Genomic DNA, 27,649 nt, shown 5'->3' with positions numbered 1-27,649 from the left:
TTAGCTGTGAGTTTTTATAGATACACTTTATCAAGTTGAGCTAATTTCCTTCTAATCCTAGTTTACTGAAAGCTTTTATCATCACTTGGTGTTAGATTTTGTCAAATACCTTTTCTGCATCTACTGATACGATCATGTGATTTTTCTTCTTTAGCCTGTTGATTGGTATATTACATTAATTGATTTTGAATGTTGAATCAGCCTTCCATACTTGAGATTAACCCCACAATCGTGGTGTATAATTCTTTCTATAGATTACTGGATTTGATTTGCTAATATTTTACTGAGGATTTCTGCATCTACGTTCTTGAGCGAGATTGGCCTATAGTTTCCTTTTCTTGTAATGTTTTCATTTGGTTTTGGTACTATGGTAATGCTGGCCTCAAAGAACGAGTTAAGAAGTATTTCTTCTGCTTCTGAAAGAGATGAGGGGGGTTGATTTAATTTCTTTATTAAAATTTGATAAAATTTACCCCTGAACCCATCTGGGCCTGGTGATTTCTGTTTTGAAAGGTATTGATTAGTGATTCATTTTATTTAGTAGATACAGGCCTATTCCAATTGTCAATTTCTTTCTGTCTGAGTTTTGGTAGTTTGTGTCTTCAAGGAATTAGTCCATCTCATCTAGATTATCAAATTTATAGGCATAGAGTTATTCATAGTACTCCTTTATTCAAAAGTAAGTTGCAGCATTTTTGATACTTTCTCTTAAATACCTCAGCTTCCACCTGCTAAAAATAAGGATATTCTATTACATAATCATAGTATCATTACACACATAAGAAAATTGACTTATTAATTCTCATATTAATGATTTAATAATTAACTTAGTAACCACAAGGGAAGGAAACATTCTGAGGGTCAACACTTTAACCGAATGATCAACTTTAACACACCAATGTGATAGTCGGACTTCCCTCAGAGTTCAGCTGGTAAAGAATCTGCCTGCAGTGCAGGAGACCTGGGTTCAATTCCTGGGTTGGGGAGATCCCTGGAGAAGGAAATGGCAACCTGCTCCAGTATTCTTGCCTGGAGAATCCCATGGGCAGAGGAGCCTGGCAGGCTACAGTCCATGGGGTCTCAAGAGCTGGACCCGACTTAGTGACTAAACCACCAATGTGATAGTCTGACATTATATGCCTTCTAATGTGATGCAATAAGAAGCACACATCCCATTTAGAGTGTTTGTGCCAAAAATGTTTAATCAACCTGTGAGGAAATAATCAGACAAAAACAACACGTAGGACATGCGTAGGCCAGCTGTACTGGACTCTTAAAAAACAGTCAATTACATTTACCAAAAAAAGCAAACAAAGATGGAGGAGATGGGTTTAGAAGCTAAAGAGATAAAATAGCCAATGCCAAGGGCAGACTTTGACTGGAACCCAGGTAGAAGGGAGAAAAGTCATAAAGCACATTTGGGGGACAACTAGCTCAATTTTAATATCTCTATATATGACAATATTGAATTCTTGTTATTCTTATAATTCTTATAATATAAAACAAGGTTAATAGTGGTGGTGATTCAAAGTTGTTTTTGTTGTTATTTTTATTCTTATTTCTCTGATCAAATAGGACTGTATAACCTATAATGTATTTTAATAAAAACCAAAGCTGTTTTCTATCCCATTCCCTTGTGGAGAGTTTTGCAGTGAACATTTCCAGAGGGCTTCACCTGCTGTGTGTGTGTGTGTGTGTGTGTGTGTGTGTGTGTGTGTGTGTAGGTGTTGTATCAGCTGGCTTCCCAGGTGGCACAGTGGTAAAGAATCTGACTGCCAATGTGCTAATGCAGGAGATGCAAGACATGCAGGTTTGGTCCCTGGGTTGGGAGGATCCCCTGGAATAGGAAATGGCAGCCCACTCCAGTATTCTTGCCTGGAAAATCCCATAGACAGAGGAGCCTGGTGAGCTACAGTCCATGGGGTCATGAAGAGCCAGATATAAGTAAACACTCATACATGGGCTTCTCTCTCTGGCAGATTTAGGACCTTTGCATTACTGATCAAAAACTGGATTTCATAGGATAGGAGCAGAGAAAGGACGAGGGCAATGAAGGATAAGTATGGGATAAGCTCTGTGAGAAGCAATAAATAACTCATCTCTTTGAGAGAGGAGGAACCTAGCATCCTATGGATATTAAAAAATACAGACTTCTAAGAATCTGTAGCTAGAAATACTGTGAGAGGGAATGGTAGGAAGACTATCCCACTTTGAGATGTTACCTCACAGTGTAGCTCTAAAGATGTTTTCTCCTGTATCTCCATCCTCTGCTTTTGATTATGTTCAGTCCCTGTCTGCCTGATTCTGTAACATTTTCTTCCCTCGAGAACCAGCTAACTTATTCCTTGAGTACTTTGGATACCACTTTAAAGATAATTTGTTTCCCTTGCTGAATGAAGAAGCACCCTTCTATATTGCCAGAATTTGCCTGTTATTCAAGAGAAGCTGCAAATAACTTTTGTGTGAAATCTCCTGTCTTATGAATGTTAACAAATTTAAAACTTTTCATGCACTTTGTGGACTAAATGTAACACAAATACGAACCTCCAGTTTGCAACATCTGCTTGAGGGAACCTGGAAGTATAGGTAGAGGAGAATTCTAAGTCAATAATGAAGCAAAACTCCCTTCTTGTGCAGCCCTAAAGTTAAAAAATAAAAGTTACCGAGTAAAAGACTCAGAATACTAAGGACAGAAACCAGACGAGGTATATATGTGTATGTGGATGTGTATATATTTGGCTGCACTGGGTGTTCATTGTGGCATGCGGGCTCTTCGTTGCAACGCATGGAATTTCTCCACTTGTGGTGCATAGGCTTCTCTAGTTGCAGCTCCCAGGCTGTAGAGCTCACGGGTTCAGTAGTTGCATCATGGGGGCTTAGTTGCCCCATGGCATGTGGGATCTTAGTTCCCTGACCAGGGATGGAAGCTGTAACTTCTGGACCACCTCAACTACTGGACCACCAGAGAAGTCCCACAAGCTTTTCTTTAAACCAATTCCTTTTCATTTTCTCCTTTAAATAATTATTACTTTTACTGATTTTTTAGCCCTCTAATGGTGAAGGTTTTTTTCCCCCCTTGCTTTCATTAAAAAAAATCTAAACAGTAAAGTTCCCTCTGTTTTATAAGTGGCCAGCAAAGGATATTTGTCCAGTCGCCTCCATGATCACAGGGGTCTATGTTTCACTAGAGATGAGGTGTTCTGCCTTCCACTTTTATTTTTTAAGGTAACAGCTTTCTTAAAATATAATTTACATACCATATAATTCTCCCACTGAAAGTATAAAATTCAGTGGTTTTAAGTATATTCACAGAATGTGAAAACATCACAGTTAATTTTAGAACATTTTCATTACACCAGAAAGCCTGCACCCATTTGCAATTAGGCTCCATTTCCCCCTAACCACTTCTAGGCCTGCTGCTAAGTCACTTCAGTCATGTCCGACTCTGTGCGATCCCATAGACAGCAGCCCACCAGGCTCCCCCGTCCCTGGGATTCTCCAGGCAAGAACACTGGAGTGGGTTGCCATTTCCTTCTCCAATGCAGGAAAGTGAAAAGTGAAAGTGAAGTCACTCAGTCGTGTCCGACTCTTAGCGACCCCATAGACTGCAGCCCACCAGGCTCCTCCGTCCATGGGATTTTCCAGGCAAGAGTACGGGAGTGGGTTGCCATTGCCCTCTCCACTTCTAGGCCTAGGCAGCCACTAATCTTATCAATGTAGATTTGCCTGTCCTGGACATTTTATATAAATGGAATCACACATAGTGTTACCTTTTATAACTGGCTTCTTGCACTTTATGTTCAAGATTCATCTGTGTTGAAGCATGTATCAATACTTCATTCTTTTATATGATGAAATAATGTTCCATTGTAGATATACCACTTTTTATTTATCCTGTCAACTTTAACAATATAATAGTCAGTTATTTTGCTAGCAAAAGTGAGTTTACATGGAAATAGTGGAGGACTTTGCAACTGGGGAAATGTAAGCTATGGTAAACCATAGGCAAATCCAGAGAATGAGGAAGGGGGGCTTGTTTTTATGGGGAAAAGAAGGGGATTTGGGAGGGGCTGTGGTAAACAGAGAGTCCATTGGAGAAAGCTGGGAATCCAGAGTATAGAGGCTTCTGATTGGTTGGACTGCTACAATCACTGATTGGCTGGGCTGTCCTGGAGCGAAGTTTTCTACTCTTTCTGGATAGTAAAGTAAAGCCAGCTTTCTGTTGGAGCTCTGGCACATCTCTTACTGCTTGAAGTAATTGAGGGTACATGGTAGGGTGTGAGAGCGTCTCCTACGGGCCTGTCCTGACTCCAGTTTTAGCTGAGATTTCTTTAATTCCACATTTCCACCTTTTGCTTAAGCTCTTTCCTTAAAAGCATTGCTGATCAAGAGTCAGGGTTTCCACATGCAGTAATTTATTCCTCAGACCTTCCCTGGTTGTCACATTTCATGTCAGAGAGAAGGTACACAAATTGGACACCTCAGGAGGACACATTTGAGTAACTCTCAGGAATTTCTCGTTATAAGTCCATATTTAGTCAAGCTTGTGTTATAAATTATCTTGAGACACTGGGCTAGCATCATCATATTAGGCATGTCATTTTTTATAAAGGTTTGATAAGTAATAGATGTAAAACTTAGCAAATATACAGAACAGAATTAAAAACAGCATTATAAATCCAGTTTTAAGATGGTTCTAAACCAGGAGCTCAGACCCAAAGGTAGCCAGTTGAATAAATCAGAAGACAGTAGGTTGTTGGGTAAAATGTGCTGTAACTAATATGCTTGCTCTTTGATTTTGTGTATTTGGGCCTCTGCTTCCCCAGAGGCATGTCCCCACATTTAACAAGAGGTGTTTGCTATTGCATAGACACCGTCTTGTTCAGCAAGTAAGTAATCAAAGGCTATGTGGTGATCCAAAATCACCTTGGCCAATGAGTTAGGTGAGCATTGCTGAGTTGAAACTGTGTTGGTTATGGAGTCAGCTAACTCCTAATATCAGGGAGAGATTCCTGATTACTTGTGCATTGGCACTCCAATCATAGGAAGAAAACTCTCCCTGCAGAGACAAAACCAGAATCTTGCATGCTTCCAGGAAGTTCTTCCTTAAGGTTGTTGTAAAGGCTTAATGAGATGGACCAATGAGAGGCTTCTGTTTGGTTATATAGGGAGAACAAGATAGTGAACATAGCCAGGCTACACTCCACTGTTGTCATATTCTCCACCTGTCAAGACAATGACTTGCTTAAGCTTAAAGGTATTCCACAAACTTCCATATATGAAGGTATAACCAGGAGATATGATAAGACTCCCACATAAACAATAGCATCTATGGGGTTATTCATTGGAATAGGGGCATTTGCATTACTTAACCAAGGCTCACACATAAGGTTGTTACACACCAAGAGGATATTTAGACATAGAGATGTGTCAGCAAGTTTACAAATGATGTGACTTACACTGGCAACTCCGCAGAACCTTTCATATAAATGTTTAGAAGATCTTGTTTTTCCATCCCAGGGTTGAGTCAAATTGAAGCAGGAAGTAAGTTTAGGCAGGTTTAGCACACTGACTTTATGAAATGGGCTCTGGAAACAATTTGGACAAACAACAGCATTTGGAACCCCAGTAAAATTTCTTATAGAGTGAACCAAAGGGTCTTTGCTCCCTTGGATGGACTGATATTTTCAAGGGCAAATCCAGCAATCAGAGAGGTTCCCCCTTTCACAAGGGATTGGGAAATAAAAATAAGGGCATTGTCCTTCCATGGAAGGGAGGGAGAAAACAAGGTGAGAGACAGAACTGAAAGAAAGGGACACAGGCTTGGTCCAGACATCCTGGGAAAGCTGTCAGCCTCAGATACTGTCTGCTTCGGATCCTAGTGCGCTTTATCTTCACGTTGCCAGATGGTCCCGTTGGGATTCAATACCTGCTTTAAATGTGATGTGTAGATGCAGGGGTCTACTTCTTGGAGTTTTGCGGTACAAAGGTTAGTTAACAGTACCTGATAGGGGCCCTTCCAGTGAGGCTGGAGAGAGTTCTTTTAAAGGTGCCTCTTCCGGTATACAAAATGTCAGGGTTATAGAGTGTGATAGGTGGGGTCTTTGACTCCTGGTAACGTGCTGCAGAAAGGGGGCTCTACTAGGGCATGGTTATTTTTAATAGATGTAATTAGACCTTTACAATACAGAAGTATGTTTGTCTGTATCAGTTGTGGATTGAAAGGAGCAGGGACCAGTTGCTGCTGACATCCTGTAACTGGAACAGACTCCCATTGAAGCTATACAGATATATACTTTGTCATGAAAAAAAGAATATTTAATAAGAATTTCAGAATTTCACATGTTTCAATGCCATTCTCCCAAATCTTCCCACCCTCTCCCTCTCCCACAGAGTCCATAAGACTGTTCTATACATCAGTGTCTCTTTTGCTGTCTCGTATACAGGGTTATCGTTACCATCTTTCTAAATTCCATATATATGTGTTAGTATACTGTATTTATGTTTTTCCTTCTGGCTTACTTCACTCTGTATAATAGGCTCCAGTTTCATCCACCTCATTAGAACTGATTCAAATGTATTCTTTTTAATGGCTGAGTAATACTCCATTGTGTATATGTACCACAGCTTTCTTAGCCATTCATCTGCTGATGGACATCTAGGTTGCTTCCATGTCCTGGCTATTATAAACAGTGCTGCGATGAACATTGGGGTACACGTGTCTCTTTCTCTTCTGGTTTCCTCAGTGTGTATGCCCAGCAGTGGGATTGCTGGATCATAAGGCAGTTCTATTTCCAGTTTTTTAAGGAATCTCCACACTGTTCTCCATAGTGGCTGTACTAGTTTGCATTCCCACCAACAGTGTAAGAGGGTTCCCTTTTCTCCACACCCTCTCCAACATGTGAAATGTCATGTATGAAACGAGATGCCAGTCCAGGTTCAGTGCACGATGCTGGATGCTTGGGGCTGGTGTGCTGGGACGGCCCAGGGGGATGGTATGGGGAGGGGGAGGGAGGAGGGTTCAGGATGGGGAGCACGTGTATACCTGAAATTAAAAAGAATAAAAAAAATAAAAAATAAAACATAAAAAAAAAAAAAAAGAATTTCAGAATTTGGGGGAATCAGACAGGGATAAAAGGATAAGTGCTTCAATCTTTGTGGCCAGCATACACTTTACCAAATTGCTGTGAATTATAGAAAACTTAAAGCAGAGGAGAAAAGTGATCCCTTTATACCTGGAAAACAAAACATTAAAGCAGTTTGTTTTCCATTAGTTTTAGAAATCCTTACCCAGTTCAGTCATACGATCTTAAAGTTGTCAAAAACCCATATTCCAGAGTACCTGTCAGAACTTTATACATGAATCTCTTTAAAGAAAAAACATATTTGCAAAAGCATTAAAGTAAAGCAGTAACTGCCTATAACTGACAAAAAGACTTGAGATTTTCCAGGGACCGTGAGAAAGAGCTCAGAGTTAGCTCAAGGTCAGAAAGACTTCATTTAGAACTTGCTTTTGGGGAAATTTATTAAAAATATCAAAAGGTTTTAGACATTTGATCAAACAGGATCATAGATTATCATGAAATGATAATTATCTGTTGGATCAAAATAACAATAAGTAACAAATTTCAAAGGCAAATACGAAAAGTTACATAGTTGTAGGCAAAACTTGGTTCTTTTAATGTTGAGAAGATTCCATTTTCTTAAGTAACCAGAGACCAGATTAAGACAATATGAAGCCTAGGAAAGAATTTTGGTAAAACATGAATCTTTGTTTTCTAAGCAAATTACTTAGAGGTTAAAAATAAAAAGGAATAGGCTACTTAGTCCAAGAAAACTTTGCCCTTTTAAGAGATTAATTATTTTTCAAAAAAAGTTCCCAATAAATCTTGTACAGCTTACTATTTCATTTAGCTTTTGTCCTATTTTTCATCTTTCCTATTCTGAATTAGCTTCACTTTAGGACAAAATTACACTCTTTCCCTCAATAAAATGCATTTCCATTCTTCTACCTTTTCTTACCAAAAGTGAAAGTGACAGTCACGTCTGACTCTTTGCAACCCCGAGGATGATATGTAGTCCTTGGAATTCTCCGAGCCAGAATACTGGAGTGGGTAGCCTTTCCCTTTTCCAGAGAATCTTTCCAACCCAGGGATCAGACCCAGGTCTCCCACACTGTAGTCAGATTCTTTACCAGCTGAGCCACAAGGGAAGCCCAAGGGTGCTGGCGTGGGTAGCCTGTCCCTTCTCCAGCGAATCTTCCTGACCCAGGAATCGAACTGGGGTTTACCAAAAGCGCCTGTCTTACTTGTGTTGCATATATGCTTGTTTCCCCTAATTATTTCTGGTAGCTTTAAACAATTGTGAGTAGTCTATACGAACTAATGAATATATTTCATAAATCCTAAAAACATATTTTCCTCAAGGAAATTTTCCAATGTGGTATGTTTACCAGTAGACCCGAATATCTTTAGTTCCTTTGTAAAGGAAGCCAAAAGTAGATGAACCTATTTTAAGTAATGTTCTAGTATTTTGATCTTATTTGGGAATGATCTAGATATTTAATGACCACCTATTATTTAATTTAACTTAGCAAAACTGTAAAGTTTCAAGATGCCAAAAAGATTTGGGGAAACTGTTTAAAAGATTTACCCAGAAATGTATATCTCATTCACATACTTTCAATTCACTTGTTTTCAACATTCATGAAAAACTTTATCATACCATGTATTGCTCACAAATTTTGTAATGAAGATAACATGAATTTATCTCACCAATTAACCCAGGCAGAATAAAAATTGTATGCCTGCATTACTTTCAAACACTGCTAACTCCAAGGACATGCCTGTTTTAATTAGACCACTACCCCTAAACTAGCTTTCAAACTGTATCATGTAAACCCAGAAAGTCTCTGTTATATTTTATTTCATTTAAGTGCTCATTTGTTTGTTTGTTTTGCTTTTTTTGTTTTTAAGCCAATTAAATAAAGCTCTTTTTGAATTAATTTTAGCAATACTATCCAGAGGTAGAAAAGAAAAAAAAAATACCACACATATATACATACATATATAGATACACTGGTGGCTCAGAGGGTAAAGAATCTGCCTGCAATGCAGGAGACCCATGTTCAACCCTTGGGTCAGGAAGATCCCCTGGAGAAGAGAATGGCTACTCACTCCAGTATTCTTGCCTGGAGAATTCCACGGACACAGGAGTCTGGTAGGTTACAAGGGGTTGCAAAGAGTCAGACATGACTGAGCAAGTAACACACATATAGATACACATGAGCACACAGACAGATGCAAACAGGGAACTTGTAGTTTTATTTAAAATGTTAGCCATGTCTCAGGTACAAAAATACAAAACTCAGAAGAATAGTGTGATCCAAATTGTTTTTCTGGCATACTATAAGGATCCTTTTAGAACTCTTTTTGGAGTCAAATTGTCTTTTAGAAACTTCTGCATATCAATCAAAGAAGGCAGGCTGTTGTCTCCTGAGTGGTTTGGAGTTCTCTCTGTTAAGATTTCCCCTTAAGATGGCTTTATTTAAAACAAAGGTCGAACCTTTGAACAGGATAGTTGACCTACCAAAAAACTTCACCAAGCAGACGGAAATAGAAAACAAAGTTTCCCCTAAGAGTTTTGGAATCTATTTGTCTATTTTCAAAAATATAGGACAATTGCTGTTTAAATCTTTACTTTTAGTTGTTTATTTGCTCCAATTGTCTTAGAAACAGTAATTAGGGGTTTAGCATTTGGATTCTCAGAGGGTCTGATTTTTTAAAGGGGCAGGTTTTTGCAGAGGAGAGAGGAAGAAGACATTGGGGTCAGAGCAAGAGCACAAGATGGCCGCCAGGGTGGAGTCTGAGACAAAGTGGGTGGAGAAGACACACAGATCGTCCAAAACCAAAAGTTGGGGAGGGGAATACAAGAGTTTGAGGCTCTGGTAGATTTTTTCTTTTTTGGTTATTTTGGCAATTTTAGAAACAGAATCTTGCAGAGAGGCAATTTTAGAGTTTTGTGCATGTTTCCAGTTACCAGTGAAATGTTTGTTTTAATTTTAGAATGTAGTCCTCCAATTTAATCTTATTTGAATTTGGGGAGCTTGAAAGTTCCCCTTAATAGCAGCTGTAATTCCTAATTACTTTTAGTTTGTCTAGCCCACTTAGTTTAAAATGCAGTAAAGGGTGTCCACAGTCTTTAAACATGAAGGAGGACTGCCTTCAGAGCAATTAGATGAGTGGGGTCCCATTTCCCTAAGTTCTCCCAGAAACCCAAGAAAGTTGATAGAGTCTTTGCACAGATTCCAAAAGGAATAGTTCCCAGTTAGCTCAGTCTCGAAAAGAGAACCTAGCTACCACATGCTCCAGAAACAACTTGAGTACTAAGGATAAAGCCTTGCACCAGACAAATGAAATCTTTCCCCTTAAAGGACAAAGCTTTCCAGAGCCTGAGTAAAGTTAGAGAGCTCAAAACACACAAGAGTGGAGCTTGGCATCCAAGAGAACACTCTCCAAATTGAAAGCGGTCAGCGACTCAGCAGAGGGATAAGCACAGGCGACTTAGTGCAGGTCACCTCACTTGATTCTAGGAGCCAAGTCTCTCGGAGTTTGCCCCTTTGGACCCCACTTGTGCCACCAAATATGTCAACTTTAATCATATAATAGCCAGTTATTTTACCAGCAAAAGTGAATTTATTCTACAGTACCAGAGGAATTCCCCTTTATGGATCACATCCTTGTCGCGGCAAAGGGGCTTGTGTAACCCAGTGAAGCTATGAGCTGCACCTTGAAGGGCCACCCAGGATGGACGTGTCATAGTGGAGCGTTCTGACAAGACGCGGTCCACTGAAAGAGGGGATGGTAAACCATTCTGGTGTTCTTGCCATGAGAACCCCGTGAATGGTATGAAAAGGCAAAAGGATATGTCACTGGAAGATGAGCCCCCCAGGTTGGAAGATGTCCTGTGTGCTACTCGGGAAGAGCAAAGGGCAAATACTAATAGCTCCAGAAAGAATGAAGCAGCTGTGCCAAAGTGGTAATGATGCCCAGTTGTGGATGTGTCTGGTGGTGAAAGTAAAGTCTGATGCTGTAAAGAACAGTATTGCATAGCAACCTGGATTATTAGGTCCATGAATCAAGGTAAAGTGAACATAGTCAAGCAGGATATGGCAAGAGTGGATATCAGCATCTTAGGAATCAGTGAACTAAAATGGACAGGAATGGGTGAATTTTTAATTCAGATGATCATTATATCTACTACTGTGGGCAAGAATCCCTTAGAGGAAATGTCCTTAGAGGATGTCCTCTAAGGACAAAAATCCCTTAGAGGAAAGCTCTCATAGTCAATAGAAGAGTCTGAAATGTACTACTTGGATGCAATCTCAAAAATGACAGAATGATCTTGATTAGTTTCCAAGGCAAAAACCATTCAACAACACAGTAACCCAAGACTATGGCCCAACCACTTATGTCAAAGAAGCTGAAGTTGACCAGTTCTATGAAGCCCTACAAGACCTTCTAGAAATAACACCGAAAAAGCATGTCCTTTTCATCACGGGATTGGAATGCAAAAGTAAGAAGTCAAGAGATACATGGAGTAACAGGCAAGTTTGGCCTTGGAGTACAAAATGAAGTGGGGCAAAGGCTAATGGAGTTCTGTCAAGGGAACACACTGGTCAAAGCAAATACCCTTTTCCAACAATACAAGGGACGACTCTACACATGGACATCACCAAATCATCAATACTGAAATCAGATTGATTATGTTTTTTGCAGCTGAAGAGGAAGAAGCTATATACAGTCAACAAAAACAAGATCTGGAGCTAACTGTGGCTTTTGCAACTCCTTATTGCAAAATTCAGGCTAAACTGAAGAAAGTAAGGAAAAACACTAGGTCGTTCAGGTAGGACCTAAGTCAAATCCATTATGATTATACAGTGGAGGTGATGAATAGATTCAAGGAATTAGATCTCATAGACAGAGTGCCTGAAGAATTATGGAGAGAGATTCATAACATTGTACAGGAGGCAGTGACCAAAACCATCCCCAAGAAAAAGAAATGCAAGAAGGCAAAGTGGTTGTCTAAAGAAAGAAGAGAAGTGAAAAGCAAGGGAGAAAGGGAAAGATATGCTGAACTGAATGCAGAGTTCCAGAGAATAGCAAGGAGAGGTAAGAAGGTCTTCTTCAATGAACAATGCAAAGAAGTAGAGGAAAACTATAGAAAGGGAAAAACTAGAGATCTCTTCAAGATAATTGGAGACATCAAGGGAACATTTCATGCAAGGATGGCCACAATAAAGGACAGAAATGGTAAGGACCTAACAGAAGCAGAAGCAATTTTAAAAAGGTAGCAAGAATACACAGAAGAACTATACAAAAAAGGTCTTAATGACCCAGATAGCCACAATGGTGTCTTCACTCCCCTAGAGCCTGACATCCTGGAGTGTGAAGTCATGTGGGCCTTAGGAAGTTTTACTACAAAAAAAAGCTAGTGGAGGTAATGGAATTCTAGCTGAGCTATTTAAAATCCTAAAAGACGATGCTGTTAAAGTGCTGTACTCAATATGCCAGCAAATTTGGAAAATTCAGCAGTGGCCACAGGCCTGGAAAATGTCCATTTTCATTCCAACCCCAAAGAAGGGCAGTGCCAAAGAATGTTCAAACTACCGTACAGTTGCACTCATTTTGTGTGCTTAAGGTTATGCTCAAAATCCTTCAAGCTAGGCTTAAGCAGAATGTGAACTGAGAACTTCCAGATGTATAAGCTGGATTTAGACAAGCAGAGGAACCAAAGATCAAATGGCCTACATTCATTGGATCATATAGAAAACAATGGAATTCCAGAAAAACATCTACTTCTGTTTCACATTGAATATGTGAAAGCCTTTGACTATGTGTATCACACAACAAACTGGAAAATTCTTAAAGAGATGGGAATACCAGAGCACTTTATTGTCTCCTGAGAAACCTGTATGTGGGTCAAGAAGCAACAATCAGAACCAGACATGGAACAACTGGTTCTAAATTGGGAAAGGAGTATGACAAGGCTGTATATTGTCACCCTGTTTGTTTAACTTATATGCAGAGTACATCATGTGAAATGCTGGGCTGGTTGAATCACAAGCTGGAATCAAGATTGCCAGGAGAAGTATCAACAACCTCAGATCTGCAGATGATATCACTCTAGTAGGTGAAAGCAAAGAGGAACTAAAGAGCCTCTTGATGAAGGTGGAAGAGGAGAGTGAAAAAGCTGACTTAAAACTCAACACTCAAAAAACTAAGATCATGACATCTGCTCCCATCATTGCATGGCAAATAGAAGGGGAAAAAGTAAAAGCAGTGACACGTTTTGTTTCCTTGGGCTCCAAGATCACTGCAGATGGTGACAGCAGACATGGAATTAAAAGATGCTTGCTCCTTGCTATGACAAACCTAGACAGTGTGTTAAAAAGGAAAGACATCTCTTTGCCAACAAAGGTCCATATAGTCAAAGCTATGGTTTTTCCAGTAGTCATGTATAGATGTGAGAGTTGGACCATAAAGAAGGCTGAGTATTGAAGAATTGATGTTTTTGAATTGTGATGCTGGACAAGATTCTTGAGAGTCCCTTGGACAACAAGAAGATCAAACCAGTCAATCTAAGGGAAATCAACCCTAAATACTCATTGGAAGGACTGTTACTAAAACTGAAGCTTCAATATTTTGGCCAACTGATGCAAAGAGCTGACTCATTGGAAAAGACATTGAAGCTGGGATAGATTGAGGGCAGGAGGAACAGGAGGCGACGGAGGATGATGATTAGATAGCATCACCAACTCAATGGACATGAATTTGAGGAAACCCTGGGAGATAGTGAAGTACAGGAAAGCCTGGCGTGCTGCAGTTCGTGGTATTGCAAAGAGTTGGACATAACTTAGTGGCTGAACAACAAGAACCAGAGGAATTGCTGTTCGGGAAACGCAATCTATGGCAAACCATAGGCAAATCCAGAGAACAAGAAAGAGTAACCTGCTTTTTTAGAGGAAGGGGAACTTGCTTTTATTGGGGAAGCTGGATGGAAATTTGGGAGTTGTTGCTGTGATAACCAGAGTCCATTGGAGGAAGCTGGGAGTCCAGAGCATAGCGGCTTTCCATTGGTTTTACTGCTACAGTCTCTGATCGGCTGGGCTATCATGGGGTGGAGAGTTTTCTTCTTCCTTCTGGGTAGTAGAGGCACCTTTCTGTTGGAGATCTGGTGTAATCTCTTCCCATTTGGAATAATTGAGGCTGCATGGCAGATTTGTGACCCCATGGACTGTAGCCTGCCAGGCTCCTCTATCCATGGGATTCTCCAGGCAAGAATATAGGAGGGGGTTGCCATTTTCTCCTTGAGGAGATCTTCCTGGCCCAGGGATGGAACCCACGGTCTCTCGTCTCCTGCATTCGCAGGTGGGTTCTTTACCACTAAGTTACCAGGAAAGCCCTTCAATTTGAGCAGGATTCTTTAATTCCACAATTCATTCATCAGTTGAAAAGACATTTAGATTCCTTTCTCTTTCTGGCTATTGTGAATAACACTGCTTTAAACATTCATATTCAAGTTTTTGTGTGGACATAAAACTTTTATTTCTCTTTGGTTTATGTATACCTAGCAGTAGAATTGTTGAACCATATGGTAACTCTATATTTGCCCTATATTTGTTCCTATATTTGAGATACTCCCAGGCTGTTTTCCAAACTTGCTTTACCATTTTACATTCCCGTTAGTAATGTACTCCATTTCTCCCCATGCCTTCCACTCTTAGTTTAAGATGAATGACAGTGATGTCAACCACTTGCTTTTCATTTCTCAGTTGGTATTGAGAAATAATACAAAATAGAAATAATATAAAATATTAGGTATACAATTTTTTTCATGACAAAATATAAAAACTTTACCAAGCAACCTTTCACTTTATTTCTTTCCTTTATCTTAACTAAGTGATCTCTTGGGAATGGAATGGCACCATGCTCTTAATGATAGCCTATCAAGTATATCTTTTTTCCATATGAAGGAAAGAATGTCATACAGCAAATGACTTAATAGTCTTATCCTGTCCAAAGGTCTGTGGCACATATGAATATTGTAGGCCTGCTTTCATAGAGAATCGTGGTTTTTTATTATTTGGACTTCAAAAATTGTATTGGATTGTAAAGCAAATCCCAGACATCAAGTCATTTTACCCATAAGTATTTCGGTATCATCTCGAACAGTAAAGGACTTTAACAAAAGATAGCCAGTATGTTATTATCTCACATTAGCTATTTGTTGTCCAGTTGCTCAGTCATGTCTGACTCTGTGACCCCATGGACTGCAGCAAGCCAGGCTTCCCTGTCCTTCACCACCTCCCGGAACTTGCTCAAGCTCATGTCCATTAAGTCAGTGATGCTGTCCAACCATTTCATCCTCTGTCATCCCCTTTTCCTCCTACCTTCAATCTTTCCCAGCATCAGGGTCTTTTCTAATGAGTCAACTCTTCTCATCAGGTGGTCAGAGTATTGGAGCTTCAGCTTCAGCATCAGTCCTTGCAATGAATATTCAGAGTTGATTTTGTTTAGGATTGGCTGGTTTGATCTCCTTGTAGTTCAAGGGATTCTCAAGAGTCTTCTCCAACACCACAGTTCAAAAGCATCAATTCTTCAATGCTCAGCCTTCTTTATGGTCCAACTCTCACATCCATACATGACTACTGGAAAAACTATAGCTTTGACTATATGGACCTTTGTCAGCACATTAACTATAATTCCTTAATTTTTTCCAATACCCAATTTATATTTATATATCCCTAATTATTTTAAATTTGCATTTCCACAGGTTTGTTTTTTTTTAATCTGAGTCCAAACAAGGTTCACAGATTTGGTTGTTTTATCTTTTAATTATTTTTTATTCTAGACTAATTATTTTTTATAGATCATATTTAGATAAGTAAGATAATCACAAAATAATATAAAACAGTATTTAGTAAAGCACTGAGTAGGATATGATCAAATATGAGGCATCTAGGTTTTTAGTAAGGGCTTCCCTCATAGCTCAGTTGGTAAAGAATCTGCCTGCAGTGCAGGAGACCTGTGTTCGATCCCTGGGTTGGGAAGATCCTCAGAGAAGGAAATGGCAACCCACTCCAGTATTATTGCCTGGAGAATCCCATGGACAGAGGAGCCTGAGAGACTATAATCCATGGGGTCGCAAGAGTCGGACATGACTTAGCAACTAAAGACAGACAGAGGTTTCTAATATACTCTTCATTGACCCTGTTGGTAGATATATGATATATGGGTTAGAGAACCAGATTGACTAAATTTGGAGCTCCCGACCTACCACCACAGGTTTTGTAATCTTTTGCAAGTGAATTTAATATTTGTTTTTATTAAAGTTATACATGTGCATAGTTCAAAAAGACAATTCTACAAGACTTGTTACCAACAAAAATGAACAAGAAAATCTCTTCCTCATTACCACCAGTACTTGATTTCCTACCTCCAAGAAGCAGTTGTTTTCAACTCTTTTAACCTAATTTGTTTGTTTGCCTCCAGATCTCAAGGCAACCTAGTTATATTGCCATTCTTGATATTTCCTTTTAAAATTTTAATTTAATTAAAATTTATTTTGTTGAAGTATAGTTGATTCATTTTTGATATTTCTGTTTTGAGTATTAACTATTTCTGTGGGCTCCCAGGTGGAGCTAGCAGTAAAGAATCCACCTGCTAATGCAGGAGATGTAAAGAGATGAATGTTCAATTCCTGGGTCGGGAAGATCCTCTAGAGGAGAACATGGCAACCCACTCCAGTATTCTTGCTTAGAAAATCCCATGGACAGAGGAGCCTGGTGGGCTGCAGTCCATAGGGCCACAAAGGATTGGACATGACTGAAGCAACTTGGCACACATCCATTTCTCTAATGGAAGATGAAGGTTTAGTTCTCTATCACACTCACTGCAGTCTCCCAAAGTGGCACAGTGGTAAAGAATGTGCCTGCCAATTCAGGAGACACAGGAGACATGGGTTTGATCCCTTGATTGGGAAGATCTGCTGGAGGAGGAAATGGCAATCCACTCCAGTATTCTTTCCTGGGCAATTCCATGGACAGAGGAGCCTGGTGGACTACAGTCCATGGGGGCACAAAGTGCCAGACATGACTGAGCAACTGAATGCACACATGGGCACACTGACTGCCCCTCTACTACAGATACCAAGTCCATACTTCCATTCTCCTAATATAGTTAGAAAAGCATTCAGTCTAAATAGTATAGCCATGAAAATGCTATTCATAGGTACCATGATTACTGTCTTTTCAGAGAACACTTTATTTTTCCTGAAGTCAGTAACATTCATGCTTTATATTTTGCTTAGTTTTCTATGTATTGATCAATAATTCAACTCTGCACCCTTCCTCAGTTGTATAAATCTGCTCTCCATATGTCCAAACACATTAGATAGTCTATTAGTTTCATTGTCTTGAAGAAATCTCTCTAGGGGCCTTGTGACTTACACTGCTCTGGACTATTTTCTGTCTATCCCTGCTGCCCTGCATGACCTTGGAATCTCCCTCACCATCCTTCTTTTTTGGTATATCTCATTTCCTGGAGTCCATTAAAAAAATTTTTTTTATTCTTCACTTACTAGAACACATCCTCTAATAATATCCTGAGAAAGGATGCGTGAGAAATAAATTTTTGAGACTTTGCCCATATGAAAGTGTCTTTATTCTAACTTCATATTTAATTGATAGTCTGGCTGGGTATAGAATTCTTGGTTGGAAATTATTTTCCTCAGAATTTTGAAGATGTTGCAGCACTATATTTAGGCTTTCAGTGCTTTTCTTGAGAGATCTGAAGCCACTTTGATTTTTAAATTACTTTTATAAAATCTCTTTGCTGTTATTCTCTCTGGAAATTTGAGTGTTCTGAAATTTCATGATCATAGACTTGTTGGAGGGCTATTTTTATTTTGTGCTGTACACTCAGAGGGCCCCTTTAGGTTAAAAAATACTCAAGTTCTTTGGTTATAGGGAAATATTATTTAATTATTTCTTTGAGTATTTTCTCCCTTCTATTAAATATTTCCTTCTGTTAGAACTTCATAATTCAATTGTTGTGTTACCTAAACTGGTGCTCTAATTAAATAAACAAAAAAAAACAAAAAACTTTTGTCTCCCACATTCTATCTTTGTCTTTTGTACTGCATTTCCTTGACTTATTTTATAATCCTTTCTATTTCTGCTATTATGTTTTTAATTTCCAAGAGTTATTTTTTGTTTTAATTCACTGAATGTACCTTTCTTTTAGAAATGGCATCTATTTCCTGAATAAAATATTTTCTCTTTGCAGATTTTAATGATTTTTAAAAAATTTTCACTGTCATCTGTGTTTTCTCTTTTTCCACATTGCGTTTATTTTGCATTTGTTTTGGTCTCTATCATATTAGATACTTTCTTCTAATGCCTTGTAGTCTTGGCTGTCAGCCTACACTTAAGAGGGAGGTTTCTTCTTTTTAATATCATCTTCTCTCATACTTCTGGTAGTACCTGGTGCTGCCAGTGATTGAGCCTTTGGGGAGTTCTGTGGTATATTTTAGGATATATTTCAGCTTTTCCCACTACCACTGTAGGATTCGCCTTTCCTGGTTTTGCTGAGTAAGTTCCACTTATTTATCTGCTTTCCAAAACTTCTGTTGCTGATGTCTCTTCTCCATTCTCTGTTCCTGTGTACTTCTGATTTATAACAAACAAATGACCTTTTCTGTCATTTGGAGGGGTTTGGAAGGGAGCGAGGTGTATGTGTAATCTACATCAAGGTTCAGCAAACTATGGTTTATGCACTAAAACCAGCTCTTCCCTATTTCTAGGGCACCACGACCAACACTTTCCCAGGTCCCTGAAGTTCCAAACTTCATCCTAGCTTCTCACTCTCAGTCTTAACACACACCTAATACCATTTTCAACCCACCTTCTATTGCACCAACAGCTGTTTGTAAGTGGTGCCACCCTTTCCCCCTTACCCCACCTCTTAGAGGGCAGTTGGTAGTATAAATCTAGCTACTCTCAGACTTCCTGGTCTCCCTGTGGGTGCTGATGCCCCCTGGGGGTGTCCTGCCCCTGATCCTCAGCCAAGTGCCTTTTGTCTCCTGGATGACATAGCAATTTCTTCTGCAATTTCATGGTGACTCACTTTTTAAAAATAGTCTTTGATGTGTCAAAGCCTTTTTTGAAAGTTTGAACAGGTTGTATTGACTAGTTCTCTTTTAGTCACATGCATTTTTACCTTCTAAAAGAAACCCTAATATATTATTTAGGTACAATTTTACCTTCCTGAAACCACACACCCCTTACTTTCCATGCTTCAATGCCTCTCCTTCAGTGTTCTCACATGACCAGCACAGCCTGTCCCGTGAGTTTATCTCACACCAGCTCAAATACCCCCTCCTTCAAGTCTTCCCAGCTTCTCCCAGAAAAAATTCTCCCTCTTACCTCTTAACTCCTAGGGCGACTTCTCTAGAGGCTTGTAATATAGTTAATTATATCTTTGTATTCTCCTTCTGATGGTTCATAAATTCTTTCATGTCAGGAACCTTGTCTAATTTTTCCATACAGTCTCTTGAGTTTGGAAGAACTCTGCATATGTTTGATAAATTAATGACATAAACCTAGGGAGAGACTTCTTGAAATAAGTCTACTAAGTCAACAGCCTCCACTTAACCCACTCGTAGTTCAGTCCCACTAAAGTTACAAATGCCTTCCCAGTGAGTGATTCTTCAGTATCTTTTCATTCATCAGCTTCTTCCTCCTCTTTGCCACATTTCAGTTCAGTTCAGTCGCTCAGTCGTGTCTGACTCTTCGTGACCCCATGAATCACAGCACGCCAGGCCTCCCTGTCCATCACCAACTCCCGGAGTTCACCCAGACTCACGTCCATCGAGTCAGTGATGCCATCCAGCCATCTCATCCTCTGTCGTCCCCTTCTCCTCCTGCCCCCAATCCCTCCCAGCATCAGAGTCTTTTCCAATGAGTCAACTCTTCACATGAGGTGGCCAAAGTACTGGAGTTTCAGCTTTAGCATCATTCCTTCCAAAGAAACCCCAGGGCTGATCTCCTTCAGAATGGACTGGCTGGACCTCCTTTAGATACTCCTTTTTACCGACAATTCTTACCTCCTCTGGCTTCCTGTGTCCTGCTACTCCTATCTCTAATTATTTTACTCATGTCTCTTCCATGTACCACACTCTTCTAAATCAATGCTTGTGTTTTGTTTTCTGTCCTTGGGCTTTTTTTCCCTCTATGTGTCTTCAGGAATCTCATTTCTCTATGTATCTCAGGAATCTTCAGAACTCATGTTATGTTTGTTTGGGGTTAGGGTTGAAAGGGAGTAAATCGAGGGGCTCAGACTAGGAGTTAGAGTTCCTCAGAATCTAAGCAGTGGAGAGAGTAGAACAAGATACAGGTAGGCATATGGCTATTGAAGTATCAGTTTTGCTGATGGAACAGTACATACCCAAAATTGAGAGCTCTTTCATGAAGTTAGATTGGAAAACACAGATTAGACCCAATGTCCAAGAGGGGCCTTCTACTTCTTCTGAGATTTAGACTGTCAGGATGAGTTGTGCTTGGAGCAGGTTATTGGGAAGGCAGGTTATTGGGAAGGAAGTGCTCCAGGATATTAAAGCATGCAGGCTGGAAGGTAAAGGAAGTGAGTCCACTCAAACTATAGACAGCTCCAAGATAGCAAGAGACTTGAAAATGAGAATCTTAATTATAGGCCAAGTCCCTAGGAACTAAAAGCTAAATCTCAAGGTCTCATGGAAAGATGATGCATGGGATAGCTGACTGCACCAAAAGAATATTCTGCATCCAAGGCAGCTCTGGTGTCTTATCCTCAACAACAGGGTTGTGGCTCTTCACTGTTGAAGAGTTGATGCTCTGCCACTAACATGGGTCCCTAAGGCTCAGCATCAAGTGCAGTCCATAGCCTCCCAGCCTCTGTTCTTATTTGCTTGTTTGCTTGTATTTCCTGCCAACAGCCCCAGCTCTGTGCATCCCAACTCAAGTCTGTAAAAGGTAGAACCTGTCTGCATTTTAGATGGATGATCAGTCTATGGATTGCCTTCTCGTGGATCAGGTGCTCACCTGTGGTCCGGTTGTCTGACCAGAGGGGAGGCAGGGTCATGTGGCTTAGATGCAGGCTACTCTCATTTAAGCAAAGAGCACATCTATATGCCCAAGCCCAGAATATAGATATATATAATCCTCCTTCTTCTTAATCTCTTACTCATGTCCCACAAGTCACTAGCCTTATAAATGTTCCCTTTTAAACATTATTAGCATCCATTGGCTTTTGTTTTTTAATTTTGTTGCCACTGCCTTGGTTCAGGCCACCATCATTTCTCATCTGGAATATTGCGTTCTTTTCTACCAGTCCTCTGGCCTTCAGTCTCTATTTCTCTCTCTCCAATCTACCTTTTACTGTGTTGCCAGAACAGTCAGTTTAGTTGCTGCATAGCAGTGAACATTTATGTTTAAGAATATAAATCAGCACGCATGTACACCCGTGGCAGATTCATGTTGATGTATAGCAAAACCAATACAATATTGTAAAGTTATTAGCCTCCAATTAAAATAAATAATTTTCAATTAAAAAAAATAAAATAAAAAAAGAATATAAATCAGATCAGTTTCTCCCCTAGTTTTAAGCGGGGCTTCTCCCTGCTATTGAAATATAGTACAGATGTCTCGCTGTGGCCTCTTACATAAGGGCTCCTACAGATTTGGCTCCTGTCTTCCTCTCTGACCCCATGTCACACCCCCCTTGTGTTCTTCATGCTCTGTGTTCCAGCAACACTGGCCTTCTCTCTGTTTCTTAAATGCACCAAGATTGCTGTACTTTCTTTCCTTCCACCTGGAACTCTTTTTCCTTTGGTCTTTTCTTGGTGGATTCCTGCCTTCCAGTCTCAGTCATATGTCGCCTCCTCAGAGAAGTCTTCCCAAAACACCCAATCTAGCATTGCCTGTACTTCCACCTGTGATCACTATTACATCATTGGATATTCTTCATGCCACTTATCACTGTCAGAAATTATTGTGTTCATTTATTTACTGTTTTTTTTTCAATCTTCCTGATTAAAATATAAATTCCTTGAGAATAGGAGCATTTTTGTTCTTCTTTATTATTGTATCCGTAAGTCTGGTGTATCGTAGTTGCTTAATTAATATGTTGAATTAATGAACAATGAAATATCCCCCTTATTTCCATACCTATTCATTATACTTGGCTTCCCCCCTTCAGCTTTCAGTTCAGTTCAGTCACTCAGTCGTGTCTGACTCTTTGCGACCCCATGGACTGCAGCACGCCAGGCCTCCTCCCAGACCATCTCCTGGAGCTTGCTCAGACTCATGTCCATCGAGTCAGTGATGCCATCCAACCATCTCATCCTCTGTCATCCCCTTCTCCTCCTGCCTTCAATCTTTCCCAGCATCAGGGTCTTTTCAAATGAGTCAGTTCTTTGCATCAGATGCCCAATGTATTGGAGCTTCAGCTTCAGTATCTGTCCTTCCAATGAATATTCAGGACTGATTTCCTTTAGGATAGACAGGTTTGATCTCCTTGCAGTCCAAGGGACTCTCAAGAGTCTTCTCCAATACCACAGTTCAAAAGCATCAATTCTTTGGCACTCAGCCTTCTTTATGGTCCAACTCTTACATCCATACATGACTACATCCATAGCCATGACTAGATGGGCCTTTGTCAGCAAAATAATGTCTCAGCTTTATTGAGTTATTATTGACAAATAGTTGTTGTGTAAGTTTAAGGTGTACAATGTAATTGTTTGAAAGACATATATAATGTGAAATAATGACTACAAAAAGGCTAGTTAGCACATCCATCACCTCACGTAGTTACCTTTTTGCATGTATGTGTGTGATGATAACATTTAACATCCACTGTCTCAACAAACTTCAAGTATACAATATGGTATTGTTAACTATATAATGCTTAGCTTTATATATGTTTTTATTTTACCTGTTAGGTTGTAAGCTACTTGACAGAACAGTTTGTTTTTTTTTTTTCCCCATTCATTCTTCCATCTCTAGGGCTTACCTATGGTGGCTAGCAGAATATATGTGCTGAGTGTGTGCCATGACAGGTAGTACCCAAAACATAGCTTATTCACCACATAATATGACTTTTGGAAGCCTCTCCAGTGACTGGAAAGACTGGGCCCTGTTCTCTATCCTCTCTTTATATTCTTTTTATCCACTTCAGAAACCAGACACAGGAAACATCTGACCATAATAAAAGGTTTCTAGTCAATTCCTCACTGAACAAAGTCATGTGTAGCGATGCTCTGTTGTGCTTTGGTCTGGAATTCTGTTTGGTCACTTGTGTAGCGCACCACATGGCTGCCTCTGGCCTCAGAGCCAGGAACAGCTGGAGCCCGGGCTGCTTGAAATAAAAATGACGTATTTGTTAGCCTGAGAGGGGGAAGTCTGGATGTTCTTGCTCTGCTTCTTGCAAAACAAACTTTTCAATTTGTTGAATACTGAATTTTCCCTTTAGCTGTCAAAGTGGTTTATAGCTCAAATGATCTTACATCCTTCAGAATAAACACAAAAAAATGAATGGCCAAACTGATTCTCAAATCTCTGCCTTAAATGCTCAAAGCAATATCCATCCAAATTACACAAAACATGATATATGTCCCTGACTTCCTCCTGAAGTTTCTGCCCGCTCACTTGCATCTTCTGCAGTTTAAAGACACACGGTCTTGGGAGCATTCCACCACCACTGGAAATAATATTTACAAAAACTCTTTCTTTCCAGTAAGACTGTTATCTGTTTGGTGCTTGCTTCTTGCACATCTTTATCATGCTTTACTTCTAAGTGCCAATTAACATCTCTGCTTCCTTGGCTAGAAGGGAAAGACCAGCTCCTATCTGCTGGATAGGATAGATCAGATAGGATAGATTAGATAGACCAGCTCATATCTCTAGTATCACCAGCCCTGGCACATAATAGGCCACTGATAATAGTTGTGAGAAGGAATGAAGAAGGAAAGAATTTTTTCAAAGCCAGTCTATTTAGGAATTGAGGTTACTGAGGTATAAGGAAAGGGAAAAGCCAAATAGCTTGTCAGCACATATAGTGAATCAGGAAGGCGATCAAGAACCTGCCATCCTTTTGCATTGGTACCAATGAGTTAGAGGTTAAAATCCTAGAGCTGGATTAGAAAGTTTTTTCCTAACTTTTTTTTCCCTCTGATAATACAAGTTACATGTTCACTATAGAAAATTTTCAAAACTGCAGGAATAAATATCATCTATAATTCTTTCACCCAGAGACAACCATTGTTCACATTTAGGTTTCTTTTTTTTTTTCCTTTTACTCTTAAAGTTTTAGTCTTTTAGTTAACGTGTAGCCTTTTTTCTTTTAGAAAAAGATTGAAAACTTTGAAAGAGATTATTTCAGAACTGCTTGTGTGTACAAAGATGGTAAATTGCAATTGGAAAAGTACCTGTCAACTGCAATAAAAATTTGAGATGGTGTTGCTGTTGCTCATCTGGGCAGTCAGCTTCTCAGAAAGGCTTTGCTAATCTCCTCCAGGTGACTGTGATCCCTCACCTAGAAGGCGCCTGGGGCCCTTTCCTTATTCCCCCTGCACTGCTTCGTGGGAATGCTTTCATCTTCCAAGGATGAGGCTGGGCTTCAACCTCTGAATCTTTCTGCTACAAGGACATTTCAAGGTTGACTTGAATTGAATGAGAATCTCTGTGCAGAATAGATCTCTCCCCACACCAGTTTGTGAAATATCACTCAGATACCATCACCTTTGAAAGGAAGCGAAGCCATTTACTAGTTTATTCCTTTGTTTAATGAGCATGTTGACCACTTTCTGTGCGTCAGTCAGTGCACTTGACATCAAAGCCTCAAAATAAATAGACAGTCCTTGTCCTCAGGGGACATGCAGTTTAATGAGAGAAGAGCAAGAGTAAAAACAGGATTATAATGCACTATGACAAATGCCATAATAGCCGTGCAGGCCTAAAGAGAAGGGGCAAATTGACCAGAGAAGGCTTTAAGAAGAGGAGATGATCTCTTTGGGTCTTAATAGAAAAGTGGGAGATTTTCTATGCAAGCAGGTAGAGAAAACAGTATGTCAGATGTCTGAAAACATGAAGGTGAAGATATTTTTGGGAAAATAGAAACAGTTTAGCATATCTGGAACATGGGATATATTACAGGTCATAAATGAGCCAGAATGGTAAAGACCGTGAAGGTCAGAGCTTGAACTTTATCTTTCAGGCTAGAGGAAGCCACTGAAGCATTTTAATCAAGAGCAAAGAGGTGGTCAGGTATACTTTTTAGAAAAGTCATGCAGCAGTATAAAAGATGATGGAAGTAGGCTAAGTTGGAGTTTAAGTGTGGATAAGGAGGCTATCAGAACACTCCCAGAAAAAGAAGGAGAGGCAGATATCCACAAAAGGCAAAGAACCTGCCTTCTAATGTAGGAGACGTAAGAGACACAGGTTCAGTGCCTGGGTCAGGGAAGATCCCCTGGAGGAGAGCACGGAAACTGCAGTATTCTTGCCTGGAGAATTCCCATGGACAGAGGAGCCTAGTAGGCTACAGTCCATAGGGTGGCAAAGAGTTGGACATGACTAAGTGACTGAGCATGCACCAGCTGTTATTCTGGTAACATGTCAGTGAACAAAGCATCCATAGTATCTGTCTGTATGGAGCTTATAGTCTAGCAGTGGGACAGATGTAACTTCCAGTTTTGATAACTCTTGTGTCAGATATCCATGTACAGTACAAAGAAAATGATGTATACCTGAGATCTGAAGGGTCCTGCTGGGGTGGGATGCTCCCTGGGGTGCAGATGCTGTTCCTATAGGCAGCCAGCTAGTATTCCTTTGTAGTGAGTGAGCCTTTTGAATATGATCCTTTTTGAGTCTGGAGTCTCTGGGGTTATGTTGGGCCTTAAATTGTCTTGGTGTCCCTTGTATTAATAATTTGCATTTATTGAGCTGTGTGTTGGCTTTATGCCATCATTTGTATTGGCTTCTGTTGTAGGAAACAGCCATAAAAGATTCACAGTTATTTATCATATAATAGAAATGTAGAAGTTAACAGTCTTCAACATGGTGTAGCATCTCCATTTATTAAGACCTACAAGAGGAATTGCTTTCTGATCACTATACAGTATTTGCTTTTCTACTTCTGGTTGCTCTGAGGCACCCTGTCCAATCCTGCTTCAGGTCTCCACACAGGACACCCTCTGCCTGGAATGCCCCTTCCCTTCTTGTCGGGTTTAACCTCTACGTATCCTACATATCCATCAGCTTGTAGTTCAGGTTTCACTTCTTTAGGGAAGCCTTGCCTAACCAATATACACTCCCCTTCCAAACATTTAGTGCTTTTCCCACATTCTTTGTTGTTGTTTTTACTTCATCAGTTTTCAGTTGAATAAGTTGTTGTTGGGTGACTTTTTTTCTCTTAGACTGATGACAGATCCATGAGGGTGGAGATCGTGCATTTTTGTGTGTGTCTGGATTGCAAGGGTATAGTATAGTATCTTGCACGTAGTAGATGCTCAATAAATATTTACTGAATAGTTGAATAAATGAATGAATGAATATACTGTGAGCCCTCAATCTTGTTCATGTTCTCCTTTATTTAGCTGTTTGGGAGCTCAGACTTCTTTGATTCAACCTGTAGTGTTTGGTTAGGTCCTCATGGCATGCATTTTGTGCACTAACATTCCCCTGACTATATAATATTTTTCCTTCCTTTGATTTCTTCATTTTTGAAATTCCAGTGTATACTGTAAATTCCTGTAAGTCACTTGATACCTTTTGGGGGAGGAAATAATAAACAATTGGATATAATAATAGGAAAAGAAAGTAAATCAAAGGAAAATGTTGGTGCCTTTAACCAAATTCAGGATGGACATTTTCTTTTGCTTTGTTTTAATTTTATTTTCACTGTGTGAAGGAAAAAGAAGTAAATTTGTCCCCTAATTTGGCAGGAAATACTTCTGAAGAATTTGGGGCATGTCTCTGCCCTGAGATGTTCCTCCCAGGGGCAGGAGGCTGGGGCTGGGCTTGGCAGGGCCTCCTGGCCCAGTGGATGGGTGGGACGGACCTGTGGAGGCTGTCTGTGCAGCTGATTCCTGTCCTGTTGACCTTTCCTTGGGAGAGGGTTTGGGCAGTGCCAGTGAGAGCTTGCTCTTTTTGTTTGTTTTTGTTTTGTTTCTACTGTAAGAAGGAGAAAGAAATGAACTTGTCCTCTTGTGTTGCAGATTCAGTGGTTCTTTCCTTTGACTCCGCGGGACAAACGCTAGGCTCAGGTACCAATCCCTCCCCTCTGTCATCCTTTCTGCTCTCAGCACTGGCCACAGCTGAAGTGGAGCCTAATGAGGTCGGGGAGGGGGCATCTGGGGAGGGCACTGGAATATTTCAATATTGTGGGAAGATCTCAGGAAGCTTTTCTAGGGACCTGTAGTCTGGGAAACAGCAGTGGAATGCAGCGTCCAGAGGACTTTGCCAGTTGTTTTAAATGTGTGCAGCCAAGAGTTTGCAGTAGATGCTCCGTCCTCATTCAGGGTGGTCCAGGGTCATAGAAAAGATGTCTGTTTCCTG

General features: G+C 40.0%; 1 protein-coding gene across 11 annotated transcripts in view; it reads left to right on the top strand.

Moving 5' to 3' along the window:
- ST3GAL3 (ST3 beta-galactoside alpha-2,3-sialyltransferase 3) overlaps nucleotides 1–27,649 on the top strand; it is a 214,112-nt gene that overhangs the window by 65,347 nt on the left and 121,116 nt on the right. For 7 of the 11 annotated variants that reach the window (XM_061412200.1, XM_061412195.1, XM_061412194.1 and 4 more), the window contains exon 2: nucleotides 27,310–27,357. The exons of the other annotated variants lie outside the window; for them this stretch is intronic. In XM_061412200.1, the coding sequence (XP_061268184.1) occupies nucleotides 27,310–27,357 (48 nt within the window). The remainder of the gene's footprint in view (nucleotides 1–27,309; nucleotides 27,358–27,649) is intronic. 11 annotated transcript variants of the gene reach the window in all.

This window comes from Bos javanicus, chromosome 3 (assembly GCF_032452875.1).
Source record: "Bos javanicus breed banteng chromosome 3, ARS-OSU_banteng_1.0, whole genome shotgun sequence".
In the NCBI taxonomy this organism is placed as follows: Eukaryota; Metazoa; Chordata; class Mammalia; order Artiodactyla; family Bovidae; genus Bos; species Bos javanicus.
This window is presented reverse-complemented; position numbering and strand designations above follow the sequence as displayed.